This window comes from Drosophila suzukii, chromosome X (genome assembly GCF_043229965.1).
Source record: "Drosophila suzukii chromosome X, CBGP_Dsuzu_IsoJpt1.0, whole genome shotgun sequence".
Classification (NCBI taxonomy): domain Eukaryota; kingdom Metazoa; phylum Arthropoda; class Insecta; order Diptera; family Drosophilidae; genus Drosophila; species Drosophila suzukii.
In genome coordinates, this window is record NC_092084.1 from 26,873,602 (window position 1) to 26,891,600 (window position 17,999).

General features: G+C 40.6%; 1 protein-coding gene across 1 annotated transcript; it reads left to right on the forward strand.

The window, feature by feature from the left end:
* The first annotated feature begins 1,300 nt into the window (after positions 1-1,300).
* Positions 1,301-1,666, forward strand: LOC139353413 (uncharacterized). The gene has a single exon (XM_070997595.1). The coding sequence runs from the start codon at positions 1,301-1,303 to the stop codon at positions 1,664-1,666; it is 366 nt and encodes a 121-aa protein (XP_070853696.1).
* Positions 1,667-17,999: the final 16,333 nt, after the last annotated feature.

Consider the following 17,999-nt stretch of genomic DNA (forward strand, 5'->3'; position numbering starts at 1 on the left):
CCGATATGTCCGGTCACGGAGACGGATATATTATCTGTGGCAAGAAACTTGAAGAACAAGAAGGCACCTGGGCCGGATTTAATCCAGAACAGTGCAGTGAAGACCCCGCTATCCGTCCATCCGGATGCGGTAGCAGAGCTCTACAATACGTGCCTGCTGGAAGGGAACTTTCCCGACTGGTGGAAGCGCCAAAAACTCCTGCTCCTGTCAAAGCCAGGGAAACCAGCGGGTGAAGCCTCTTCTTATAGACCTACAGGCAAGGTCTTCGAAAGGGTCAGAGCAACAAGGCTTAACGCTGCTGTGGAGGTTACCGGAGGACTCTCTTCCAACCAATACGGTTTCCGGAAAGGGAAATCGACACTGGACGCGAAGAGAGGGTCACCAACATTGCTGCTAAAGCCAGAACTGGTACCAGATGGAAGGGTGGGACGAAGAAATATTGTCTAGTGGTCACGCTGAACATACGGAACTCATTCAACTCAGCCGATTGGGGGGGGTCGACTGAAGGCATAACGGTCCTTCAACATTCCTGTTGAATGTAGTGCATAGCTGCCTCAGCAAAAGGGAGCTGGTCCTAGAAACCTCTGTGGGCCCCAGGACTTACGAGGTGATAGCCAGTGTTCCTCTGGGCTCGGTACTGGGCCCTCTTGGAACACGATGTATGACGGAGTTCTGAAGCTCCCACTGCCGAGCAGCACCAATATAGTTGGCTTTGCAGATGATGTCGCGCTGGTTGTGGGGGCCAAGAAAGTTGCTGCCGTGGAAACAGCTGCAAGCCTAGAGCTGTCCTCACACAAAACAGAAGCGGTGCTGATATCAAGCAGAAGAGCAGTGGAGTCGGCGCATATCCAGATCGGAGGGACAACGATATCATCTCAGCGTGCCATACGGTACCTGGGAGTCATGCTGGACACCCGCCTCTCCTACCGCGAACACTTAGAGTACGTAAATAAAAAGGCAAGTGAGGCCACAGGATCGCTCTGCAGGTTCCTGCTGAACACCAGGGGACCTAAGCAGTTCAGACGTAGGATCCTCGCGACCGTTGTCAAGTGGCAGTTGTTATACGCTGCTCCGGTGTGGGCCGAGGCCACGGCTGCTAGCAGCTACATGCGAGTGGTCAACTCGACGTACCGTCTGTGTGCCGTCAGAATATCGAGTGCCTTCACCTGACGCAGCGCTCGTCATTGCAGGCCAAGTTCGCCTATGTAAATTGGTGCGGGAGGCCAGAGAGATACGCGCGGCTCTAGCAGGCGAACAGGCGGACAGCAGAACCAAGACATAGGTGAAGAGGAGTGCCAGGATGCAGAACGTCGACAACTGGCAGGCAGCTTGGGACGCTGGACGCTGGACGCACCAGCTCATCCCCAGCATAGAGCAATGGGTAAATAGAAAGCACGGCCAGGTAGATTTCTACCTCACGCAGGCGCTAAGTGGACATGGTTGCTTCCGAAGTTTCCTTACGGAGGACGGTTGCCCAGAGTGCGGCAGTGGGATTTTTGAGGACGCTCAGCATGTCCTCTTTGAATTTCGCCGCTTCGGCTACGAACGCCAAACACTGATGGAGACCACCGGGGCAAGGGTTCGGCCAGAAACTTTTGTTCCCCTCATGCTGATGTACGAGAAGAATTGGGAAGCGACGGCAGCCTACGCAGCGAGTGTACTGTGAACGATGCGTCGCATCGAGAAGGAGAGGAGAGAAACTACAGCCTAGATGGCTACCATTGCGCGATACCGCGCAACCACGGCCCCCTACTCTTGTTGCTTGTAATTAATTTTATTCTGTATATACGTGTAGGTAATAAATGAATATAAAAAAAAAAAACAAAGGAGTGTGAAAAGTATCGGCTGAATATCCAAAACCAAATGCAGCCACCAAATTGAAATGTTCTTATAAAAAATTATTTCCACTAGTGGTTATATATGCGGACATTGAGGCTGTCTTGAAAACCTTCCACACAGTCAAGAACAGTCCTTCAGTGTCATCGACAACCAAGGCCCAAGAGAATTTTGCATGTGCTGTATCACCCACAAACTAGGGCCCATTCCCTTCACCCCTCTCAGCCCCACAACGACAACAAACATTCAAGGGGCTACAGTCTCAAGTGGCTACAATAATGCAGTCGCTAAGTAATGAGACCAGACCGGTTAACCTGCCGCGGCGATTTGTCCACGCACCCTGTGGCGCGTCATATTCGCTGGCACAAAATACCGATATAATAAAAAAAAGCAATAGTTCGCAGGTGCGATAAGTCCATACCAATAGGTAGCTTATTCGCGAGCGTAAAAAATTGCAACTCTAAAGAAATAAACACAGATAACCGCTCCGGCAATTAATTTGGAATCGGAAAATTATAAAAAATGTCTTGAAAATCCAAAAATTAATAAAAAACAAGGAAGAACGCTATAGTCGAGTACGACTATCAGATACCCGTTACTCGAAGGGAAATGGAGATATGCAAGCAGCAAAGCGAGATTAAAATGCGCCACCTACCGGCGGTAGACAGATTTAAGCGTTATGGGCGTTAGAGTGGGCGTGGCAAATTTATTTTTGGATCAATCGATAGGTATTGACGACACCAATACATTTCAGTTAAAATTTTTTACCTAGCATGCAAACTGTGGGCGTCACAGGTATTCGCGGTTTGTGGGAGTTTAAGTGGGCGTGGCAAAGTTTTTTTTAGATCAATCGATAGGTATTGATGAGAACAATACATTTCAGTTAAAATTTTTTATCTAGCATTAAAACTGTAGGCGTTACAGTTTTGGGCGGTTTGTGGGCGTTAGAGTGGGCGTGGCAGTCTACTGAAACAAACTTGCGCTGCGTAAAAAGCTCAGGAATCTGTACGCCAAATCTCAATAGCCTAGCTCTCATAGTTTCCGAGATCTCAGCGTTCATCCGGACAGACAGACGGACAGACGGTCAGACGGACATGGCTAGATCGACTCGGCTAGTGATCTTGATCAAGAATATATATACTTTATGGGGTCGGAAACGCTTCCTTCTGCCTGTTACATACTTTCCGACGAATCTAGTATACCCTTTTACTCTACGAGTAACGGGTATAATAAAATATACAAAAGTTTTCGTGTGTATGTGGCAATCTGCTGGAAAGGCTAACGGATGTGGAATGCATTCAAAAAAAGGTGCCCAGTGGATTGTGTGGCAACCGTACCTTAGTAGGCGAAACGACAAAACGTACAAATACGGACCTCCGCGCCAATAAACACAATTACACAAAAATAAAAAGGAAAACACAGATTTAAAAAACGCACAACGCCCCAAAAGAAAATTACCATACAATTTGTTTTAATGAACCAAAAACGAAACAAATGCTAATTACAATTTAATGTCAGAATAATAACCCTGTAAGAAGCACAAAAGGATTACCATCGAAGAAACATAAGCAAAACCAAGGATGAAAATAATAAGTGTGAGTGAAGCGATTTTGCGACCAAGAGAATAACTTAAAAAGATAAATTTCCAAAAGGAAACTGTTGCTTATTTCTTCACCTCGACCCATAATAAACATAAAGACTTAGAATTCCAATAAAATAAACGCTTGAAAATATTGACATTAAAAATGGAGGAAATAGTAGGAGGTATTGAGGAGGTATTGAACCGTCTTGACTCTACCATTGCGGCCCTAACCACTCAGATGGTAGGCATGAAAGATGAAGTTAGGGCAATAGGGAATAGGGTGAACATTCTAGAAACCGACTTCAAACAGCGCAACCCGGTAGTGGACATACCGCTACCAATAACGCTTCCGCGTACGGAGTACGAATTAAAAGAATCTTCGGCCGTACCGGATTGCGCAAAAGAACTTTTGACTTTCGAGGGTGATTCCGAAAAATACTTCTCTTGGATCAATAGGGCCAATCCATCATTAACGATTACGATGTCATTCGGGAGAAACCCCTATATAAGTCAGTCCTAATCCATATTAGGCGCTCAATGCATACAATGTGCGGGATGACGACTGGACAGAGTTCAAACGGGTATTGGCATAACACTTCGCCGATAAACGAGATTTCGGTACGCTAGAGTACGAGCTGACTCAAATGACCCAGGGAAACCAAAAGGTGGAAGATTTTTACCTTAGGATTAATAATCACGTCTCACTAATAATAAATAAAATAAAAAGCATGAATTACTCTACGGAGATAACGAATGCTTTCCTTGCCGGACAAAGGGATAAGGCTCTTAATGCCTTTATTAAGGGATTAAACGGCGACGCTTCCAGGCTTCTAATAATCCGTAAGCCTGCGGACGTCCACGAAGCTTACTCTATTTGCCTAGAGCTACAGAAAATGGAGCCGAGGAACCCTACGTCAAGGGCGCCTCTATTTAAACAGACCTTCAGCCAAACCTATCAGAACTATAGACCACCTAACCCACCGAGGTTCCCCCAGACCTATCAGTTCAACAATAGGGCCCAAACGAGTTCAGGGCACAACTTTGCTCCAAGTGGAAGCGTGCAGGGCTCTCCAAGATTCCGATTAAACAAGAATCAATCCAATCAGGTCAAAGCTATTGGACAAATTTTAGCTAGCGTCAAGGAGAGACCGGCGGCGGCAAGAGAAGCCCGAGCGCTAACTCTAATTTGAATCCCTTCCGTAAAGCCCAAAGGCTTTACCATATTCAATCCACCCCATCATCAAACCCCACTCCCAATGAATACTATGAACGACATCCCAATAACTAGGTAGAGAAACTGGAGATCTCATCCCAAGGGATAGAACATTGTTCTCCCTTAGAGGAAGTAGGGTATATTAGCGATGGCGAACCAAATTTTATGACCGACGCCTCTCTAGCATATCATACATAGAATATGAAACTAAAACAGGGGCTAAATTACAATTTCTTATAGACACCGGCGCTAACAATAATTTTGTTAGACTCAAGAATTCCGCCGGCTCTACAACATTATCCACGCCGTTTGTCGTTCAATCCACGGGGGGTAATATTAAAATAACACACCGTATTACTGGACAATTTTTTAAACCAATTGGGAACGATACTGCTCTCACCTTTTTTGTTCTTCCCGGACTAAAATCATTTTACGGCATTATAGGAGACGACACCCTAAAAACCTTAAAAGCCCTGGTAGACAGAAAAAACGATATCTTGACAATATCACCCGGTATTAAAATACCCCTCCTTGCAAAAAAATCTCTAAATGTACATCTGTTATTAGATGCAAAACATCCCGAATCTGCATAAGAAGCTTTAAACGCGTTTATCAGCGAATATTTCAAAATCTTTGAACCACTCTCGCCCGGAGAGGCCGTAGACACGAGCGTTAGGGCCGAGATTCGCACCAGCACCACAGACGCCATATACACAAAGAGCTATCCCTACCCTACCAATATGAGAGGGGAAGTGGATAGACAGATATAGGAACTTTTGCGGGATGGAATCATCAAACCATCAAAAAGTCCCTATAACTCCCCAGTCTGGGTAGTTACAAAGAAACCCAAACCGAACGGAGAGAAACAATACCGCATGGTCATCGACTTTAAGCGCTTAAACGCTGTCACGATTGCAGACACTTATCCAATACCAGACATTAATTCTATTTTGGCCAGCCTAGGGAATGCCAAATATTTTACCACTCTCGATTTAACCTCGGGATTCCATCATATTTACATGTTGGAATCCGATACCCCAAAAACAGCATTTTCTACACTGAATGGGAAGTACGAATTTCTTCGTCTTCCGTTTGGATTGAAAAATGCTCCAGCAGTATTTCAAAGAATGATCGACGATGTATTAAGGGAACACATTGGCAAGATTTGCTATGTGTACATCGACGACATAATAGTCTTTAGTGAGGACTACGATAGCACTGGCAAAACCTCCGCGCTGTCTTCAACAACCTGGAGAAAGCCAAACTGCAGGTCAACTTAGAAAAAACTAATTTCCTATCAACGCATGTTGAATTTTTAGGATATGTAGTAACTGCAGATGGCATCAAAGCAGATGACAAAAAAGTAGAGGGTGTCACAAAAATGAAACCACCTACCAATGTAAAGTAAATAAAGAGTTTCCTCGGCATGACATACTATTATAGAAAATTTATTAAGGACTATGCAAAAGTCGCGAAACCACTGACTAATTTAACTCGAGGAGAGTTCGCTAGAGTTAGATCTTCACAATCAAAAAAAGTCCACATTGAACCTTCAATGATTTGAAAACTATCCTTTCATCCTCAGAGGTATTGCCATTTCCAAATTTTTCCGAACCCACCAATGAAAAAGAAATGCTCGAGATAGTGTGGGCCTTAGATAACCTTCGTTCTTATTTGTATGGTGCTGGATCTATTAAGATTTACACCGATCACCGGCCTTTAACATTTGTACTGGGCAATAGAAATTTTAACGCCAAGTTAAAACGCTGGAAGTCCCGTATTGAGGAGTATAATTGCGAACAAATATACAAGCCAGGGAAGGCAAATATAGTGGCTGATGGCCTTTCAAGAGTTGCAACGTATGTTAATCACCTGGGCTCTGACACTGATACCGCCTTTGAGTCGGATTCCATAGCTACAGTTCATAGCGCTCTTCAAAACGCATCTTGTTTAATTTCCCACGTTGAAACCCCGATTAACGCCTACCGAAATCAATTGATTTTTTATTTATTTCGTGTGGGCACCCACATGCTGGATATGTGCGCCACTCAATTCCAATAAATGATCACTTCCCTTCAACCCTTCTAAACTCACTAAAGAAATACTTGAAACCTTCAGTAATTAATGGAACTAAAATCCCGGACGATTACCTACAACTCCTTCAAACCTGTTGCTTCCAGAATTTTAAATTGTACCAAATCCGTATAACGCAATGCTTAGTAGAGGATATTACGGATGAAGAGCAAATTAGCGAAGTCATAGAGAAAGAGCATCTCAGAGCTCATATAAATTCAAAAGAGGGCCGTATTCAAATCCTAGAAAAGTATTACTTCGCCAGAATGGCTAGTATTATTCGCACACAACTGTCAACCTGCACCACTTGCAAATTGCATAAGTACGACAGGCACCAAATAAACCACCATTATCGACGTTTTCACATTGGAAAAACAAATATACCTGAGTTGCATCAACAAATTCTCTAAATTTGCTAAACTTTTTCCCTTGCAATCAAAATCAGCAATCCATCACACTACTAGACGCACTTCATTATTTTACAGCGCCTAGAACGATAATGTCTGATAACCAAAGAGGCCTTCTATGCCCACCTGTCCTAAACTACTTACGAACACTTGGAATTGAAAAGCGAAGTAAACGGTCAGGTAGAAAGATTCCATTCTACCTTAATGGAAATGTATCGATGCTTAAAAGGCGAATATCCCACTTTTAAAACCACCGAGCTTATCTCAGTTGTCGTAGACACGTAAAATAACTCTGTCCACTCTATGACGAATAAAAAACCCGTGGATTTTTTTTCAACCGTTCTTCTAGAATAAACTACCAGGGATTATCCGATTTTAAACAACTAACTCTTGAGGACATTCGAGGTCTCATTGAACACAAGCAAACTTTTACCAACAACGGGCGCAATAAAAATAGAAGCGACCCAATTTCTTATAAACAAATGCTTCTATGTTACTTACAGTAAATCCGTATACAATTTCATCACATCCTATAATAACAATGGTCAGCCTCTACAACTGCGGCAGGAATCCTTGGAACTAGGTGTGATGTTTGACTCGAAATTTAAGTTTGCAGCACACTTCGATTACATCATGCGCATCATGTTTCGATTTATGAAACGGAACGCATCACTGTTCACCGATACACCAGACTTGCACTTTATTTTGCATTCGTCCGATCTAAACTAGAATATGCAGCTCTTATTTGAAATCCCTTCACTACCACTCATGGAAACAGAATAGAACGACTACAAAAACAATTTGTGAAATTCGCTTTATTGGCGCTAAGGTTGTTAGACATTGTCCCTTCATATCACCAGCAATGTATGCTTGTTCACCTTCCATCCCTAGCGCATCGTAGAAGTATCCTCGCCATTTGCTTCATATCTGATTTGGTGAATGGTAGTATTAACTGTCCGGAACTACTCTCGAAAGTTGGATTTCACGCTCCGTCAGATGTCTTCTGTCCATGGTAGCAATACATACGCATTTCTAGAATCCGAAGAATTTACGAAGAACAGATATCAATGTAATGATTAAATGCTATCTTATAAGTATGTCCGCGACGCCCGTCGAGGACCCAAATAAACACGCTGTTCTTATCTTTTATACCTGCGGGACACGTCCACATCTGGCGTCCATGTGTCAATCCTTAATTTAAGACCCTATGTAAATCCCTTCACAGCTTAGCTACCTAAGTTCATAAAGTTGATATAAATAAACAGTTTCAATCTAGAACTCAACGAATGTAGATGTCTTTTCATCTTAGTTCGGTCAAGGCATTTAAATGGTAATGCTTCTCAAAGAACAAGACAGCGCCTCAAAGATTCCATAAGGCGCAAGTCACTTACAGCTACAGGTTGCTCTGTAATCCCCCTTGTTGGTAAGATGCAGAGTATAACAAATTAAAAAAAAAATGATACTAAAGAGTCTTTTGTGTTTGTGTGTGACAAAAAAATTAATTATAACATTTTTTGTGATATTGTGTTCGAGAAATCGACAATTAATAATTATAAAATAATAATTTTGGCACCATGCACATATTGTTCATGTGGCGTATTCAAGGCCAAATAATCAACAAAATTGTGACAATGTGGTCGAGAAATCGACATATTCAAACTAGCGTATTCGAGGCTTACATCGAAAAAGTTACAGTTATATAGAACATCGTCAAGCAAAAGTGAAAAAATGACGAAATATCATTAAAATCACCAAATATTTAAAAAAAACATACTAATCGACGTCAAAAAATACATGAAACATCAGGGGAATATTATGTAACCGTTGGGAATTGTTAACCAAGTATTATGAAAATAAAAAGAAAATATTTTCCGACCAGTTGATCTACAAAATTTAAATGTGGACTCAGTAAGGCAGCTAAGAATGTTTATTGACAATATAAATGAGTCAATTCACATAATCAAATTAAAGGCACAGCTATCCGAAGAGGTTGATATTATCTTTGCACATATTATTACCAGAAAATGTAATAAATTTATAAGAGGGTCATGTTAAGAAAAACAAGGAAATTCAGTTATTATCCGACGTCATTGATTTTTTGGAGCAACGATTAAATTCGAGCAACGTCGGAACAAGTGCTGTTAGCTACAGCGCGTGTTCAAATAAAATCTTCGAACGGAGAATTTGAAACACTTAGCTTTAATTGACAGAGGGTCACAAAACACAATTATTTCACAAGAATCTGCGCAGATTCTGAAATTAAAAAAAAATTCTATCTCGAATAGAGATAAGTGGGGTTTCATCCACAAGAAAGTGCACATCAAAGCACAAGGTAAATCTTCAAATTAAAAGTGAAGATTTTAAACAAATTGTAAAGGTTGAAGCCACTTATGTTGCCAAAATTAATGAAGGCTTTTCCAGTCAACACCGTTAATGTTGACAAGTCGAAATGGGAAAGGTATAATTTAGCTGACCCTGATTTTAGTAAGCCAGGCCGGGTTGACATTATTATTGGCGCAGATTTGTACGAATTAAAAGATATGGATCGATATCGGGAAGGTGAGGAAGAAAAAAAAAATGATATCGAGTCTGAATTATGTGAAAATAACTTCACAAGAACAAGAAGGAAAGATTCAGATGGGCGATACATTGTGTCAATTCCATTTAAAGAATATGACACCTTAGGGGTTTCAAAGAAACAAGCAATAGCTCGTTTTATGAATTTGGAGAAAAAAAAATTATATTGGAATAAAAAACTTAATGCTGACTATAATAAATTCATGGATGAATATATGGATATATATATAGGATAGATATAGGGCATATGGTCGAAACGAAGACAAATATTTTTTACCACATCAGGCATTTATTAGGGATTCCAGCCCAACGACCAAGCTTAGAGTAGTTTTTGATGCTTCAGCCAAAACTACTAATAATAAAAGCTTGAACGGTATAATGTGGATTGGCCCACCAGTTCAAAAAAATATTTTTGGTATCATTTTTAGGTGGAGAAATTGGGAAAATGTTGTATCTGCGGATATCGAAAAATGTATCGCCATATAAGAATAAATAAAAAAAATATCAATATATTTTATGAAGAAATTCTACAAAAGAAAATATGAATGGTACTGCTTCTGCTCCATATTTGGCCACCAGGGTCCTGGTGGATATAGCAGACAAATGCCAAAACATAAAAATTAGTGAGATAATTAGGAATGATTTCTGTGTGGATTTCTAATGACTGGAGATAATAAAATGTTGTGTGAAACTCCTTGTGTTGGAAATGTTAATAATCTTTATCCATTTATTGACAACGCATCTTTTTGGTAGTTTTGTTATATTCTTTATTTATTTGGTTTGCATGGCAGGAGCAGCGTTAATGCCGCTTCCAACGTCAAGTTGTTTCTGATTTTACAATTTGCCTTAGGATCTAAGTAAGCCTAATTCTCGTAGCTGCGCTGCTTACAGTTGGGCGGCAGAGAGATGGCTATGTTTATCTTATGTATATAAAGTGTATTTAATTATGCTCTCTTTGGCTGGAGCGCGAGGGTATGTGTATGTACTTGAGTTTGGCTGAGCGGCCGGCGTGTGCAACAGAATGCTGACACTTGCACTTTCCTTAAGCGCGCGTTTGTTTCAAGTACTCTTGGTACAGTAGATATTCGATATAAGTGCATACTACAAAAAACTGTGGAAGACACTGGTCACAATAATGTACTTCATATTATTGAAAATGAAAGTGTTAAAACTCTGGGATTAAAATGGGAACCTCAGAAAGATATATTCGAATTTAGTGTAGGCTGAGGATCATCCAAAATAACAAATAAAAGGGGGTAATGTTGTGACCCGAGCGTGGGATCATTCTAAGTGCGATAGACGGCATTTCAGCTCCCCGATAGCACTTATCTCTAAATATATGCAACAACCCCTCACAGGAGATCAATTACTTATCCAGTGATGAAAGGGCACAGATATTTTGGTTTACAGATTGGTATTTTTAGATTTTGGTAAGCAATGTGATCTTATATACAATGGCATGTTCATGTGTGAACATTCTGCAAAGGGCCAGGAAGAATTATGGCTTGCATGCGCCTTGATACGTCGATTCGTCTTATGATATATACAATTAAAACAAGGGAGAACGGTATAGTCGAGTACCTCGACTATCAGATACCCGTTACTCAGCTAATGGGACCAATGGGAAATGGAGATATGCAAGCAGCAAAGCGAGATTGAAGTGCGCCACCTACCCGTGATCTCAATATATGGTTATGTGGGCGGTAGACAAATTTAAGCGTTATGCGCGTTAGAGTGGGCGTGGCAAACTTTTTTTTAATCAGTTGATGGGTATTGACGAGACCAATACATTTTAGTTTAAATTTTTTTTCTAGCATGAAAATTGTGGGCGCAACAGGTTTGGTCGGTTTGTGGGCGTTAGAGTGGGCGTGGCAATATTTTTTTAATCAATCGATAGCTACTAAGGAAACTAATACATTTCAGTTAAAATTTTTTATCGAGCATGAAAATTGTGGGCGCCACAGGCTTGGGTGGTTTGTGGGCGTTAGAGTGGGCGTGGCATATTCGCGTAACAAACTTGCGCTGCGTACAAGGCTTCGGAACTTAAATCTTAGATCGCATTTCTCTATCTTTGATAGTTTCTTTGATCTCTGGAATCTGCATGCCTAATCCCAGTATTGTAGCTCCTATAGTTTTGGGTCAATCGATAGGTATTGATGAGAACAGTACATTTCAGTTCTAGCATCAAAACTGTAGGAGCCACAGTTTTGGGCGGTTTGTGGGCGTTAGAGTGGGCGTGGCAAATTGCTGAAATAAACTTGGGCTGTGCAGGAATTTCTGGAATCTGCATGCCTAATCCCAGTATTGTAGCTCCTATAGTTTCCGAGATCTCAGCGTTCATACGGACAGACGGACAGACGGACATGGCTGGATCGACTCGGCTAGTGATCCTGATCAAGAATATATATACTTTATGGGGTCGGAAACGCTTCCTTCTGCCTGTTACATACTTTCTGACGAATCTAGTATACCCTTTTACTCTACGAGTAACGGGTATAATTAACATGATTGTTAATCCCACGATAAAGGCCGCGCGGCCTGAAATTTGATGAAAATTAAGCCCTTTTATTTCATAATGATTTTTTTATTTCTTTTAATTTATTCCTTAAATGATTTATTTCTTCATTATAGTACATGACAGGTATGGTTAATGGACTCCAAACAATACTTGGAACCTTACTTATGTTACATAAAAAACTGCTATTCGCTCATAACTTTCTGATTTAATACTGTGATGGGCTATAAATATTTTTTGTTATCAGTTCTTATATTGCAACCAGATAAGATAGTTAAAGATCCTTGCTTCGGAAGATCTATTAATTCTTGTGGAAAATTATTACATTGTATCCTAGCCTTTGTTATTTCTGGAACCTTGAAAAACCAACTACCTTTCTTTTGTAACTCAACCCAGTAAGAACTTTCCTGAGTCATTTTTTATATTCACAATTAGAATTACTATTTGGTTAAAAAGGGAGTGATCTAGCACGTATTGTCACATATAACATTATTAGTTTTCCATTTTTGACACTTATTTAAGGTAGCTTCTATCATCAAATGATAGGAATCAATTTCCAAATTTTAAGCTAAATATTTTAAATTTAAATCTGCAATAATTACATCTTTCTTGGTTATCACTGGTATTAGAAATACCCTAAACAGATGGGAAGGGTGTCGACCAAATAAGGGGATTTTTACATTCAAAATTATTTCGTTATTTAATAAAATTCCCTGATCCGTTAATAAAGTATAAATTTCCTTTATTTCCGTTCCTGTATTTTTATCTGGTAGTTTCTAGTAATGCATCCTTTATCCGAGCCATTTCGGTTTTCAGTTACATACTACACATAGTCAGTACAAACAAGTGGCCCTACGACACCAAGCAATGCTTGACACGCGCGGAGCCCTTCACCGTTTTGGGCGAGTAAACGAAATGGCGGACAACAAAAAAGACAATATAACAATAGACAATTAAAAATACACGGAGAAATACGAATAGACAAAATACATAAAGTAAAACAAATTAGTTACTAAGGAGGATAGTATTATTTATATAACGATAGGCAGTGAGTTGGGAGTAGATATTATGTGATATAGATAGATATTATGTGATATAGTCTATTATAATCAATGCAAAATACTCTAAAAGGTTCAATATTGCAAAATTAGAGACACAATGACTTAATACTAAAGGAATATAGTTTCTAGTGAATCTATTTGGCACATAAAAATGCAGGCGACCCAGTAACTCGGGACTATCCATTTCACCATAAATAAGATTTTAAACAAACGTAACACCAAGCATAGTTCTACGGTTAGCTAATGATGGTAAGTAATTACTTTGAAGTAGTCTACTAGAGTAGGATGGTAGTGTTAGGCTCGTATCGCAGCTAAGTCTCCGTAAGGCAAATATTAAAAAGTTTTTTTGCACAGACTCAATCCGGTCTATATGCATCCCATATTGGGGACTCCAAACAGGAGCGTAGTACTCAGAAATTGGTCGGTCTAATGAAATAAACATGGTCTTAGTGAGATAGGGATCATCGAATTCTCTCGACCGCCTTTTGATAAATGCAAGCACGGCCCTGGCTTTATTTACCATGGAAGTAATGTGATCAAAAAATTTAAGTTTTGGATCCATATAGACTCCAAGGTCGTCAGCATGCGTTATCTTATGGGGAACTGGAATTTAGGTATGCAGAAGGGGAATATTATTCTGTAATTCATAAGACATATCCTCGGATGTGCATAAGGGGAATATTATTCTGTAATTCATAAGTCATATCTAGATTCAAGTCGACTCAAAACCTCCTCGTGGTGTTCCCCGGTAACCGGAGGACGGTTACCCTACGGGAAATTAAACATATTGGAACTACAAATAATAACGAAAATTGGCCTCGGATACTAGTGGAAAATTCGTTGACGACCCGACCGCCTGTGGATCTCTTCCCAGGGGATGATGGCTTGAAAGGAGGTTGAGCTCACGGCAAATGGATTAAAACACATGAACAAGCAACGAGCGGTATTTTTCACGAACCGTAGCATCGAAGCAATCAAAAAGCTGAGACAGAGGGGCGATTATAAGGAGAAAATCGAGCAGATAAGGGGCAATCTGCTCTTGTCCCAGAAGTTGCAAGTCTAACCATATGGCGCCGCCCTAGTAATAGTGAGCAAAACCCCCAAGTATCAACGTCTGAAACATCTCCAATCACACCATTAGAACAGTCGAACAGTGGAATCTTGTTGGCGCTACGCGGGTATAGCCCCGTAGTTTGTCCTTCCAAATGGAGAGCCCAAGAACTGCAAACTATCATTGATAGGGCGCAGATCGAGGGGAAGGAAACCACTCTCCAATGCTTATCCGCTTATCTCCAGGGAATTTTTCCGACACAGGGTGCAAGACGCACGCTGACGAGGCCGGCACGGCGGCCTCGGAATAGGAGAGAAGGCAGAAGGCAGCAGTAAGCTGTCGTCCAGCGAAACTGGGATAAACATAAAGGAAGGTGCATTAAGTCAATACTTGAGGAAACTGATGAGTCGGTAATGCCAAACCAAGAATTTATGGAACCCTATTGGAGGGAGATAATGACTCAACCTAGCCCAAGCTCTTGCGAAAATATAGTGACAACTCCAGTTCACTCGCTTGAGAGGGTATGGTCCGCTATTACAAAGCGCGAACTTAGGGCATCAGCAGTCGCATTATCTAGCTCTCCGGGACCTGACGGAATAACTCCAAAATCTGCTAAGGAGGTGCCGTCAGGCATTATGCTTCGCATAATGAACCTAAATCTATGGTGCGGTAAATTACCTCGCTTTATCCGACTGGCCAGAACCATCTTCATTCCGAAGAAGGGAACGGCAATGCGACCGCAAGACCTTTGTCCAATATCGGTGCCATCAGTATTGGTAAGACAGCTTAATGCAATATTGGCAGCCCGGTTGACCTCATTAGTTGATTGGGACACGTCAGCGGGGCTTCTTACCTACAGACGGATACGCCGATAATGCGACGATAATCGACTTAGTCCTGAGGAGTTGCCATAAAAGCTATAGATCTTGGACTCACAACCACTTAAATTATAAGTTGAATAGTGAGGGCTGACACGAAAAAGGTCATTAGTTTACAGTTAGAACCATTTAAATTTAATTAATTATCCATGCACCATGTTTGAAGTGCATTGAGATCAGATTGTAAAGCTAAACTTCGTGCGGGATCATTGTATTGCAGGCACAACTTAACGTCATCTGCGTACACAGGTACAAGTGACTTCGTTAAGACTAAAGGAAGGTCATTTATAAATAATGTAAACAGGATCGGACCAAAATGACTTCCTTGTGGTACATCGGACGTAACTCGGATTAGGGATGAAAAAGAGCTTTAAAAAATGACCCTTTGAGTCCTGCCATTCAAATAACTTAAGATCCAGCTAAGAAGATCACCTGTAAACCCTAAAAGGTCCAATTTCCGGACTAGAATCGGGTGATTTACAGAATCAAAAGCCTTACTGAAATCAGTGTAAGCCACATCAATCTGCCGATTTTTTTTTAAACCACTTATCACAAATGAAGTAAACTCCAAAAGGTTGGTTGTCGTTGGTCTACGTTTTATAAATCCGTATTGACAAGAGAAAATAAGGGACCTACAACTGTGTTGCAAATGGGGCGTACTAATAATCTGATAGCTTTGAAATACCTCTGTTATTACTTGCGTTTAATTTACTCCCCATTTAATGAAGCGGCATAACGAACGACTCCTTCCATCTGTGTGGGAAATCAGACGTTTCTAAAGACAAAGTAAAAAGTTTGTGCAATGGTCTACAAAAAGTCTCAGCGCAATTCCTAAGCACACACCCAGGGACTCCGTCAGGACCCGGAGAGTAGACTGGTTTGATTCTTTTGCAAATCTAACAGAAGTGAGCTTTCACTTAAAACAGGACAAAAAATAAAGCTTTATTTAGGCCTGTCATATGGGTAAGACTGATCTGGAGGACTTCATGTTGAATAAGTGGTATGAAAAAATTGTACAAAAAGATCGGCTATGGCCTCATCAGTGTTTGCGGCAGAATTTTCAAATTTAAGTGGGTAACTTAAAGATTTACGCTTTGTGTTAACCAAATTATTAAACTGTTTTTGATCAAGTGTAAACTGGGTCTTGCAACGAGATAAAAAGTTTTTATAACAATGGGCGTTAAGCACGGGAAAATTAGACCGAGCACTTAAGTATAGCGAAAAGGCAGCTTGTGAACCGGAAGCTCTAAACTTTTTGTAAAGTCTAGACTTCACATATTTAAGTCGTGCCAACTCTTTGTTAAACCACTGAGGTTGGTTTGAAATTTTAGGATAATACGTAGGAACGCGTGTATCAAAAACTTCATTTAATATGTTATAAAATATATTAACCGCTTCATTTATATTAGTACTTAAGTACAGATTGGACCAATCCGAACAAGCTATAAGGCTATTAATGAGTGCAAAGTTCGCTCTACGAAAGCAGGGGATGCGTTTAGCTATTTTTTCAGATACTTCATACACTTTTGTACCCGTGTCAATAGTCAGCTCTAGCGTTGGTTGATATGGGTCTTCTGGTAAAGTAATTGTAGAGGTTCTAGATATGCAAACACAATCTGGACTGGATACAAAACATAGTTCCAGTAATCGTCCTAATAAATTTAGAACATGATTTACTTGAGACAATGAAATATCAAGCAAACCGTCAAGAAAATCATGCTGCGTTGAAGGTAACTATATATTTGAGGTTTCGACGGTGGACCATGTCGCCCTAGGTATATTAAAATCACCTAAAACTATTAACCGATCCCTATCTGATAGTTTACTTGAAATAAACTGGATAGCGGACAGATGATTCGCATATGTCGGGAATTCCGATGATGGCGGAATATATGAACATGATATGTATATAGAAATACCCGGAAGGGATAGTTTTATACACAGAAATTCAATGTAATTTATTTCGTCGGACGTTATTACTTCAGACGTTAATTCTGAGTCAACTGCAATTAAAACCCCACCTCCACGTCGGGACGGACGATCAAGACTGTAAGTTGTGTACTTACTTGGAAAAACTTCGGAACTTAGAACTTCCGGCTTTAACCAGGTTTCAGTAAAAACAATAACATGGGAAGACAAGGAAAAACTATCAGTATGCAATTTGGTCAACTTATTTTGTAAACCTCTTGTATTCTGATAAGAAAGCTGAAGAAAAGAATCTAGTTTTTTGAGATAGATTAGGATGTAGATGTGGATGGCTCTTCAAAGGGATTTCCAACATCCTTTGAACGAATTTTCTTTTTTTTAGCTTCGTACTCTTTAACAAAAATGCCAACAGGCCAGAAATTGGCTGAGCACATAGTTGCAAAATGAGCACAGGGAACACCGATCTTAAAAGATGATACTTCCCTAGCATATGGAATATTAAATCGATCAACCTTTAGATCATCAATCTGAACTTTGTTACGGATATAGGCCGTAATGTCCAGGGATGAAAGGTCAGGATTTAGCCGAGAAACAAAAATTTGTTTCCGCTGCGGTACACAGGTGACTGTTTTAGGTACCACGCATGTGACCGGTTTTGGTACTACGGCATTTACGGCTGCACTACCAGTTTCAGTCGGTACTCCGGACGTTAAGTCAACATGCGGCGTTGGAATTATTATTGTATTGTTTATAGCTGATTTTTCGGGCGTCTCATGCGGCAAAATCACGCGTCCTTTGCATTCGGAAACCGAATCTTTTTTAGCTTTCGATCTCAGTACCAGCGGCTACCGTGGGTTGTCTATCGACCGCGATCTTTTTA